Source organism: Alosa pseudoharengus, unplaced genomic scaffold, assembly GCF_046254945.1.
Source record: "Alosa pseudoharengus isolate Yale_2024_CS ecotype anadromous, Long Island Sound unplaced genomic scaffold, YU_APseudo_1.1 YU_APseudo_1.1_scf_17, whole genome shotgun sequence".
Classification (NCBI taxonomy): Eukaryota; Metazoa; Chordata; class Actinopteri; order Clupeiformes; family Clupeidae; genus Alosa; species Alosa pseudoharengus.
Window position 1 is genome coordinate 1,438,697 of NW_027468640.1, and position 11,988 is coordinate 1,450,684.

At 47.4% G+C, this 11,988-nt stretch overlaps 1 protein-coding gene across 1 annotated transcript in view; it reads left to right on the forward strand.

Moving 5' to 3' along the window:
• adgra3 (adhesion G protein-coupled receptor A3) overlaps window positions 1-11,486 on the forward strand; it is a 74,551-nt gene extending 63,065 nt beyond the window's left edge. The window contains exons 16-19 of the mRNA XM_076288440.1: window positions 4,476-4,599; window positions 5,298-5,443; window positions 8,386-8,481; window positions 8,645-11,486. Coding sequence (XP_076144555.1) covers window positions 4,476-4,599; window positions 5,298-5,443; window positions 8,386-8,481; window positions 8,645-10,526 — 2,248 coding nt within the window. The 3' untranslated portion in view covers window positions 10,527-11,486. The remainder of the gene's footprint in view (window positions 1-4,475; window positions 4,600-5,297; window positions 5,444-8,385; window positions 8,482-8,644) is intronic.
• The last annotated feature ends 502 nt before the right edge of the window (window positions 11,487-11,988 follow it).

The window sequence follows — 11,988 nt, forward strand, 5'->3', positions numbered from 1 at the left end:
GCATTGGTTAGCAGAATTAAAAATCTTAGCATAACTGCTAGCAAACATTAGAGCCGTTCCAACTTTCAGTTATCGTCAAATATCTACCTATACACAGCCATTAAACTATTTGAATATCAACATTCATTAAACTTCCAGTCTGTCAACAACTTTTAAACTATTTACCTTCAACTTTTAAACGGTCTACTTTTAAACTATCATTAAACTATCTATTAAACTAGCTGTCTATCAACAACTTTTAAACTATCTACTGTCTATCAACAACTTTTAAACTATCTACATTCAGCTTTTAAACAGTCTAATTTTTATTAAGCTATGCAACCACCATGTCTATCCTAGCATCACCGTAGTAACCATCTCTGTATTATCTATTTTAACTATACATGATATTTTACATCACAACTTTAGCATTTTCATGCACTGGTAATTCCTTGGAATTGCATTTCTAGTTGATTATATAACCTGTACACCAGCAATTGTTGAACATTTACCTGTACAAGTACATTGACAGTAGCCCAGCCTAACAGCATGTTGTAGGCCTACTGTAGAAATTTCACTTAAATTGCAGCCGCAACATGCCTGCTTGCCAACGTTCAAACGACAACGAAAAAGATAATAAAACAACAAGAGGGTTGAGTCTGAATGACTCTGAGTTTTTAGACACTGAGTTTTTGTAGTTAAGAAATATTTTCATATAAAAAAAATGGTCATTCTTCAATCTCCTTCACTGACGCCTATGGAAAAGGCTTAACGTCCCAAAACAACGATCAATGATCATCAAATTTCTCTCTCATATTGCTCCTCATAACCATCTATAAAAAAGTGTTTTTTCTTTTCTTTTTGAGCACATCCGAATCCCAGGACATAACGCACTGGACCTTATAATAGGCTCGAGATATAATTCCAAAGGGGGCAGATAGGGGCCACTGCACTTAAAACTTAAAAAGATGAAGCTTTCCGAACTTTGAAATTGCGATCAGTGACTGGCATCGGGTGAACGAAGCTTTTCGAAGTTGAACAGGCTATTAAAAACTATTTGCGCACCTCCATGTCACAGGAGAGACTGGGCTCTCCCTTCTATGAAAGACGTTAGGCTACCTGCAAACTGGCCTATGATTTCATTGCTGAGTTTGCGGCAAAGCAAGAAAATGTTTTTTTTCCTGAGTCAGGATATGGCGAGTCAGTGTCATTTATTTGTCCAATGTTAGCCTATAGATACAGACCAGTACATCTTATCAATAGTTTGAATGTCGTGTGTGTTTCTGCTCATTGACAAATACCGTTCAGCACAATGATTCATGCCCAATTAATTCCCCCTGTTAAAGTGTTCGCCTTTGTTACACTATTTGGTTTCGTGATGTAGCCTATGATAAACACCATATGGCCAAATATGTGACTCAGCTAATGTTATAGGCTATACAATTGAATTTCCCCTCTTAAAGGTAAGCTGGTGTAGCTTAGACTAGGCTACTATTAAAATACACCGACGGTAGCCTTGGCTATGTGTAAAGTAAGCTATCGCATGATTTCATGCACGTAAGTGAAAAGGGCCTCGCATCCCCTTGCGACGGCCCTGCAGCTCCTCCTAAGACAGCGAGTAAAAAGTTAAAATACGCGATAAACCCGGGAAAAGTTGACAGGTTTGTTTCGGTCCCGGTGATTATTTGTGAAATTGTGCAAACGACAGCCTTTTCAAAGCATTTCAAGGATGGAGTCGTAGCATGCAAGCTCCCAAATTGACCCAGTAGCCTAAGGCATCAATAAATTGTTGGGACTGGGGAGGGTCATGCGTTTTTTCTCAATCACTTTGGAGGGTCATAGAAAAAATTCTTGCTGGCGAGGTAGGGTCACGTCTTTTTTGACTAACGCTCCCAAAACTCCTCTGGTAGCCCCTTAATTAAATAAATAACGAACAGTCCCTAATTGATTAATAGCCTAGGCCTACACCAGCAATTGTTGAACATTGACCTGTACAGGACATTGACAGTAGCCCAGCCTAACAAGCAAATGTTGCAAAATACATCAAAAGACTCAATTAATCAGAAATAAATAATGTAATCTGCATCGCTTTATTTAACAAACTGCAAGCAACAAGAGCATTGAGGCCAAACCCAAGAGCAAAGCCTATCTGTTAAGGCAGTCGATAGGCTATATAACGAGCTGTGTGCCTGGAAAGACGATAGATGACGGCTCTGGTCATCCCATACCCTCCCCCCACTTCCTGTAGCCTACCATTATGAAGGCCTGTAGCCTAAAACGACTCATTGCCGTTTTGTGACATTAAGCTTTTTCACGTTAAGCCCCCCTCCCCCATCCCCTTCTTTCACAAGCAGTGGGGGAGCGCGGGGCACAAAGTAACACTTTTTGGTAGACAAAGGAGGGTTCTCCGCGCTTCTGTCGTTTGGCCACAATCCGTTGCAACCAGGCCAGGACAGATATTTTAGAGAGAAGGAGAGACGCCGGTGCAGCTCAGATGTCTTCTTAATTTTCTTTATTCTTTAGTAAAAGGTGCAGAACATTATTAAACTTTGACTAACGTTTCGATGTGTCGATGTTTTTGACTAACGAACATCAAAACGTTAGTCAAAGTTTAATAATGTTCTACACCTTTTACTAAAGAATAAAGAAAATTAAGAAGACATCTGAGCTGCACCGGCGTCTCTCCTTCTCTAACACTTTTTGGCTTTGGCTAAATATTTCTAAAATCATTTGAGTTTCACTAGTCACATGTTTTAACAAGCAACACTTGTTATTGAACTGATAACAGACGTGTGTCGAAAATTGACTTTATTTTCCATACGGAGAAATAACATATGCAGTCTAACCAAGGTCAATCGTGCCAAAAAAGCCCTCAAACCTGAAAACACATGAGGCAAAAGTGCAAAACATCACAAAACTAACTAAACTAACACGCGCATATTTTTGTATTGCAATCATTGTAGCCTACAGTTGTAACAGCGCGTAACAGTCGTTTTACTCCCCGGATGCGCTCATTATAAAGAACGTTTAACGTGTCCCAAAAACAGCTATCAATTAATCACCAAACGTCTTATAAACAAGTATTGCCAGGAGCAACACCTTGCAAAAAATGATAACAATAGGCCTTTATATGGCTCTGCTCCTGCCTAGATTCGAACTCAGAACTGCCTGAAAGTTGCAGACCTGTTCTGGAAATACGTGCATTAACCCACTCGACCGTCAGGCAACGCTATCTGCTTCGAGTAGGCCTATTGGGTAGGACTGTAGCCTACACTGGTTGCTGTGGCACAGTCTTGAGTGACCGAATTCGTTTTCCTTTGTCATATGAATGCTGTCATTTTGTTAACATTACTGTTAAGGAGATGCTGTAGGCAAAGGCTATATTTCAACCTCGTTAGTGTAGTAAAAAAAATCAGAACTATTCACAAGGTTTCTGGGCAGCATATTTATGTTCTGTTAGCAAGGGAACTTCTCATGACTACCGACAAAGTAGCCTACTGCCAGCTGACGAAGCTCTCATTTTAAAACATTACTGAGAGACAGACACTGTACAATCAAGAAATCTTGCCACTGAATCCAAAACTATGTTTAACATTATGTACAAGGCTTAGGCTACAGTGGACTAGCATGTTGCAGGGGCTGCTAAAAACACAGAGAAACGCACTGAAAACTCGGCCAATCACAGCCCTTGCTGTCGAATGCGCCGTCTGGTTCGACCGTGAAACGCCACAGCGGACTATGCTGCCCCCAAGCGGCTGCAGTTGTACTTACATTTCACCCAGCTGCATGAATCACCATTATCGTGAATGAAGTGTCAATTTTTAACGGGGACCCACTGTACACACACACACACACACGCTACCTCTACCACCACAGGTAACACACACACACACACACACACACACACACACACACACACACACACACACACAGACACACGCTACCTCTACCACCACAGGTAACACACACACACACGCTACCTCTACCACCACAGGTAACACACACACACACACACACACACACTCGCTACCTCTACCACCACATGTAACACACACACGCACACACACACGCACACGCACACCCGCTACCTCTAACACCACAGGTAGCACACACACACACACACACACAGACGCGCACACACGCATGCATGCACACACACACACGCACGCATACACACACCCAGGGGGAAAGGTGTACACACACGCACGCATACACACACCCAGGGGGAAAGGTGTACACACGCACACACACACACACACACACACCCAGGGGTAAAGGTTTGTATAAACACACACACACACACCTCTACTGCACACTAGGGCTGCACAATTAACGCAGTCGTAATTACAGTATGAACCAACTCATTTACCTAATCTCAATATGAACGAACGCATTTACCTCATCTCAACATGAATCAACACATTTACCTAATCTCAATATGAACCAACGCATTGTGTGTGTGTGTGTGTGTGTGTGTGTGTGTGTGTGATCTGCAGGCGTGTGTGTGTGAGCCGTAAGTTTTGGCACATGCTGGTGAACCTGTGTCTCCACATCTTCCTCACCGTCGCCACCTTCATCGGGGGCATCAACCTGACCCGCTACGCCAGCGTCTGCCAGGCGGTGAGTACCAGCCACCAATATGCCCCCCTAATATCCCTCTAACTGCCCTAATGCCCCTCTCTATATGCCCTAATGCCCCTCTCTATATGCCCCCCTAATATCCCTCTATATGCCCTAATGCCCCTCTCTATATGCCCTAATGCCCCTCTCTATCTGCCCCCCTAATATCCCTCTATATGCCCCCTAATGCCCCTCTCTATCTGCCCTAATATCCCTCTATATGCCCTAATGCCCCTCTCTATATGCTCTAATATCCCTCTATCTGCCCTAATGCCCCTCTCTATCTGCCCTGATGCCTTCTTATCTGCCCTAATGCCATTATTTATATGCCCCAATGCCCCTCTCAATATGCCCCAATGCCCCTCTCTATCTGCCCTAATGCCCCTCTCTGTCTCTCTCTACCCCCACCTTTATCTACCCTACTGCCCTCCCTATCTGCCCTTATGCCCCTCTGTATTTACCCCACTCCAAGCACGTAACTTGCTGTTCTCTGTCATTGTGTTTTCTATTCGTACTTGTGTAGTGTGCCTAAGACATGAAGAAGCGGTGTGTTTGTAGTTTGTATGTAATAAGTGTGTGTGTGTGTGTGTGTGTGTGTGTGTGTGTGTGTGTGTGTGTGTGTGTGTGTGTGTGTGTGTGTGTGTGTGTGTGTGTGTGTGTGTGTGTGTGTGTGTGTGTGTGCACCTGCGCCTGCTCAGGTGGGGATTGTTCTTCACTACTCCACGTTGGCCACTGCGCTGTGGTCAGGTGTGACGGCTAGGAACATCTATAAGCAGGTGACCCGCAAGGCCAAACGCTACGAGGAGATGGACGAGCCACCGCCTCCTCCCAGACCCATGCTCAGGTAGACTACAACTCCCACAATGCACCAGCACCTCCCAGACCCATGCTCAGGTAGACTACAACTCCCACAATGCACCAGCACCTCCCAGACCCATGCTCAGGTAGACTAAAACTCCCACGATCCACCAGCACCTCCCAGAGCCATGCTCAGGTAGACTACAAAACTATCACAATAAATGAGGCTACCCATCAATAAATCTTCACTGATAAGACAATAGTAGCAAGGTTTAATTGACAAATTAATTTTGTGAGTCTAGGCGAAGCCGGGGCGAGTCCTGTGCCGTCTGAGCTGCTGATCAGCATATTTATTCATCTTTAGCTTCACCTCATAACACGTAAGCCTCATCATAAGTAAGCTAGCCTATAGCCTAGGCAATAACAGAAACTAATGCATTCACTCTGTGCTTAATAAATTATTCATGTGCTGCGCTACATTCATGTAGTGTCTATCCTTCTGACATGGTTAGACCTAAATAGTAACCTAGATTTCATGTTCATGGGTAGTGATGGCAACAGACCTAGATAGTAACCTAGATTTCATGTTCATGGGTAGTGATGGCAACAGACCTAGATAGTAACCTAGATTTCATGTTCATGGGTTGTTTAAGTGTGGACCATATACAATTATGTGCAGATTCCTGCAGAATAATATCAGTGTGTTTTAAAAATAAAATAATAAAGCTCAAAATCCTTAGAATTGCTGTTAATTTGATAATATAAATGTTAGTGTCTTAGTGTCACCTTACGTCACTAAATACTTTTCTATTAAATTTGTTTGATGATATGAAACATTTAAGTGTGACAGACATGCAAAAAAATAAGAAATAAGGAAGGGGGGAAACCCTTTTTCACACCACTGTATGTCTGAGTTGGACTGAGTTAGGAGTTAGTGATGGCAACAGACATGTCTGTGATGTGGAGTTAGTGATGGCAACAGACGTGTCTGTGATGTGGAGATAGTGATGGCAACAGACATGTGATGTGTGTGTGATGTGGAGATAAAGATGGCAACAGTCATGTGATGTAGGGCTGCACAATTAATCGAATTTTAATCACGATCACGATTTTGGCTTCCCACGATCAAATTTGCGTGATCGAGCGATATTTCAAATGCATGCTCTACCCATAGAACCAACCTGGCAACCCATAGAACGCTCCGCTACAAAACAAATCAAGCGCTCCTTAAACCTGTCTGACCATGTGCCTGCATGCAGCCTACCAATGACAGCTGTTCCCTGCACTGCTCAGCCTGATGCACTGTGGACTAGTGACATTATGTTAACTATTAGTAGGCTAGTTAGACTATACAATAAACGACGATCAAAAATCAAATGTGTGGCACTGCAGAAGGCCAAGAGCTTGTCCCTCGAAGCGGATCATCCATTGTTCGAAAATATTTCGGATTTCAGGCAAGTTAAGTTAACCAAAAATATAAGCAAAGCAGGGCTCTCAACTCATACCGTGAAACACATCACATGACGTAAACCACACATGCCTTTTTTATCACGTTAACTTTTAGTCCTTGTTTGCTTCCTCTGATAGCCTATACTGTAATAAGAGTTGAGCTAACGACGGGATCCGTGAATTTTATTCATGTATTTTATAAGCTACATGTGCAACCTACAATGCATATGCGTTTCAAGACACAGCCTACTCAAAACGAGTGAACAATAATGAAAATGTAGCCTACACATCAGTGTTTTACATATCAACAAATGACTAAACCAGGGGTGTCCAAACTGCGGCCAGCCATGCACTTTAATCCGGCCCGCCGAGCATTTATTAGTTTATCATAGGCCGCTCGCTATTTTTTTCCAGCGATAGACGACGTTGTGGTTAACTTTAGGCTACTGCAAACTGCTTTACACTCTTCTTAGAGAACGTTAACAATGTCAATGTCAAAACAGCTTGTCACATCGAGATACATAGAACCTCCGTTGCAGCAGATCTAACTACGTTATGCTAGTCCATTTAATTGGGGACGCATTTGGGCGTGGGAGAGAGGGCGATGGCAACAGTAGTTCCCACTACTGACCATTTATAAACTGTGAGAGGGCCCAGCACTAGCCATAGGCACAGCACTAGCCATAGGCTATATTTGAGTGGAGCTGGCAGAGTCTTAAAGTGACAGTGCACCATTTTTAAATGAATTAAACAGCATCAAATTAGCAGTATTTCTTAAGAAATTAATTTTCTACAACAAAATTATTTTGTCATTTAAATAATACAAAACATTGTTATTATTATTATTATTATTATTATTATTATTATTATTATTATTATTTGTGAGTGGCCCGCTGGCCAATTTTCAAAACCCAATGTGGCCCTTCAGTCAAAAAGTTTGGACACCCCTGGACTAACGATTACAGTAAACTCATGAACACGAAGCAGAGCTTAAGTGGCTAATGGGGAGCGTTGGGAGGATTCCCGGTGGGCGTTTTCCCAAATATTAACAAAGTAGCACGCACAAAACATTTGTTTGAAAGTTGTTTGGAAGTCGCAGTCAAATCTATATTTGCAGTAATTTAGGGGAGTAAATGTGAGGGGAAGAATTTGGGCCAGATAGCAAGTCCAATATGTTTAGGGAAAAAATATTTTTGTCACTAAAATTAATTAATAATCGTGATAAATAATCGTATATTATATTGATCAAAATAATCGTAATTATCATTTTGGTCATAATCGTGCAGCCCTAATGTGATGTGTGTGTGATGTGGAGTTAGTGATGGCAACACAAATGTCTGTGATGTGGAGTTAGTGATGGCAACAGACATGTGTCTATGCTGTAGAGTTGGTGTGGAGTGGAGTTAGTGATGTGTATAAAGTGTGTGTGTTTAGAGAGAGCAGAGGTATATAAAGTGTGTGTGTTTAGAGAGAGCAGAGGTATATAAAGTGTGTGTGTGTGTGTGTGTGTGTGAGCTGACGTGTGTAATCTGTGTGCAGGTTCTACCTGATTGGAGGAGGGATCCCCATCATCGTATGCGGCATCACAGCGGCAGCCAACATCAAAAACTACGGCAGCCAGATCACTGCCCCATAGTGAGTGTGTATTCCTATTCTAGTGTGTGTGTGTGTGTGTGTGTGTGTATGTGTGTGTGTGTGTGACCACCGCCCCATAGTGTGTGTGTGTGTGTATTCTAATGTGTGTGTGTATTCTAATGTGTGTGTGTGTGTGTGTGTGTGTGTGTGTGTCTTGGCGTAGTTGCTGGATGGCCTGGGAGCCCAGTCTGGGCGCGTTCTTCGGTCCGCTGGCGTTCATCGTGTTCGTGGACTGCGTCTACTTCCTGCTGATCACGCTGCAGCTGCACCGTCACCCCGAGCGACGCTACGAGCTGAAGGAGCCGCCCGGCGACGAGGCGCAGCACCTGGCTGCCGTGGAGACGACCCCCGACCCCCCCGCCCCCGCCCTGGAGAACGAGCAGAGCTTCCGCGCGCAGCTGGTCGGCGTGGCGACCACGCTGCCACTCTTCCTGCTCCTGTGGGCGTTCGGCGCGCTGGCCGTGTCTCAGGACCCCTCCTGGCCCTCGCTGGGGCTGTCCGGCTCTTGCCTGTTCGGACTGACCGCTCTGGCTCTGGCGGCCTTCCTGCTGTGGCACCACGGTGTGGGCCGGCGAGACCTGCGTCTGCTCTGGGCGCGCTCCTGCTCCTGTTGCCCCCGGCGACCGGCCCGCCGCCCCCCCGCGCTCCTCGCCCCGCTCACGCTGCCGCCGTTGCCGGGGTCGACCGTCGCCATGGTAGCGCCGCCGTCGTCGCGAGGGAGCGGCGAGGGGAAGTGCGGCCCCGCCCACAGCAGCACGGACTCCTGCTGCACCAATAAGAACGCTCCGAGCCTGCGTCCGTCAGCCAAGCTGACCAATCTGCAGGTGGAGGCGGCCCAGTGCAGGACTCCGCCCACCCTGCTGGACAACAGCCTGACGGAACACTCTCTGGACAACGACATCAAGATGCACGTGGCCCCACTGGACCTAATGCTGATGCGCCCCCCCCCCACCGTCGCCCCGAGCAACGTGTGCGGCCAGCCGGCAGGGGGGGCGGGGGGCGTGTCTAACGGGCACGCGGTGGTGGGGGGCGTGTCTAACGGGCACGCGGGGGGCGTGTCTAACGGGCGGCACCATAAGAACCGTGCGCGTGCGCGCGAGCGAGCCGGCCGACTGACCGTGCTGCGGGAGTACGCGCACGACGTGCCGACCAGCGTGGAGGGCAGCGTGCAGAGCGAGAGCGCCCCCCAGAGGCGCGGAGGAGGCGGACACCACGCGCACACGCACACGCGGGCCAGCCGCCGCGCCGCCTACATGGCCTACCGCCAGCGCCACATGACGCCCGACAGCAGCGACGGCAGCGCCAGCCTCACCCGCCGGCCGCGCCACGAGCGCCACAAGGCCACCTCCCACAGCCTGCCCCTGCCCACGGCCAGCACCCACGCACACGCCAGCAACCTCACGCTCACACACGCCACCAGCCTGACCACCGGCCTGGGCAACGGCCTGCCCACCAGTCTCACCGCCAGCCTGCCCACCAGCCTGGGCAACGCCGTGCTTCCGGTTCTAGGTTCTAGTGCGGACCCGGGGCTGGGCTCTGTGGTGCTGGACGAGCCGGGCTCTGGGCTGAGTAACGGGGCTGTGGTGAACTCAGCTGCAGGAGCCAGTGAGGCACTGCCCCACCCCCTGGACTCGGAGCCCCGCCCCAATGTGATGCCCCTCCCCCTGGACTCGGAGCCCCGCCCCAACGTGATGCCCCTCCCCTTGGACACGGAGCCCCGCCCCAAAGTAATGCCCCACCCCCTGGAGTCTGAGCCCTGCCCCAATTTGATGCCCCTCCCCTTGGGTATGGAGACCCGCCCCAACACGATGCCCCTCCCCTTGGGTATGGAGCCCCGCCCCAATATGATGCCCCTCCCCAATATGATGCCCCTCCCCTTGGGTATGGAGACCCGCCCCAAAGCACAGAGCTACGGTCTGAACTTGGCCAGCGCCGCCGGACTGCAGAAGGACAGCAGCCCCCAGAACCCCCTCATACTCGGCCCCGACCGACCCGCCTCTGGAAACATCAGAACTGGACTCTGGAAACACGAGACCACGGTGTGAACACATGCGTGAATCAAGACTCAAACAGACTCATGTAACGATGGCCACGTATATAACGACTCAAACAGACTCGTGTAATGATGGCCACGTATATAACAACTCAAACAGACTCGTGTAACGATGGCCACGTATATAACAACTCAAACAGACTCGTGTAACGATGGCCATGTGAATCAAGACTCAAACAGACTCGTGTAACGACTCAAACAGACTCATGTAACGATGGCCATGTGAATAACGACTCAAACAGACTCGTGTAACGATGGCCACGTATGAATAACGACTCAAACAGACTCGTGTAACGATGGCCACGTATGAATAACGACTCAAACAGACTCGTGTAACGATGGCCATGTGAATAACGACTCAAACAGACTCATGTAACGATGCCGCTGGTGTGTTTTGATATGTGATTTTTTAGATTATAACTTTTGTCAAGAAATAGCCGCATAAACACTTATGTATGTGATGCTGGTCCCAGAAACTGACCCATTACATCACCACAGTCTGACCCATGACATCACCACCGCCTGACCCATGACTGCTCTGGGATTGGGGTCTGGACCATGGGATGGTCCATCATGTGTGCGGGGGGGTCCACTGTGAGGAGGGGTCCACTGTGTGGGACAGTCCATCATGTGGGGGGGTCCACTACTTTGTGTGTGTATGTTCATCCTCATAGTCAGCTGCAGTTTTATATGTGAAGATGCATGACCCGCTTCTACACAATAAACCAGAGTGTTTCAACACATGCCTCGGTATGCTACACACACACACACACACACACACTCTCTCTCTCTCTCTGGGTTCTTTATAGAGTGTGTGGTACGAGTAGGGTTGGGCACCGAAACTCTGTTCCAATAGGTAATCGGCGCCGAGGCAGATAGTAGTAACGTCTTCGAATAACAACATGGATTTCGCCGCCTCATTTCGATGCCACATAAATCTCCAGCCTTTTTTTTTATCTACGAGGCATCACTGCACGTCAGGCTTGGAATTTCGTAACTTTAGGGGCAAGGTCACTTGGTTTCTTGGTGTTTTATGCCCCCAATGTTGTCTTCAAGGCAGTGCTGCCTGGAAGGCACTAGGGTTAGGCATGGGTTAAGGTTAGGGTTAGGGGTAGGCTGCCTGGAAGACAATGTTGGGGGCATAAAACACCATTGAGCGGTCACTTGGCCTTCATTTAAGTAAGTAAGAATAAGTATAAGTATATATACTCTTATTGATCCTTTGAGGGAAATTTGGTCTCTGCATTTATCCCAATCTATGAATTAGTGAAACACACTCAGCACACAGTGAGGTGAAGCACACACTAATCCCGGCGCAGTGAGCTGCCTGCAACAACAGCGGCGCTCGGGGAGCAGTGAGGGGTTAGGTGCCTTGAGAATAGCCGGACGGCTGAAACGTCTGCTCTTGCTCCCAAAATTAAATGGACAAACTCTTTCTGTAGACTTTGTTTAAG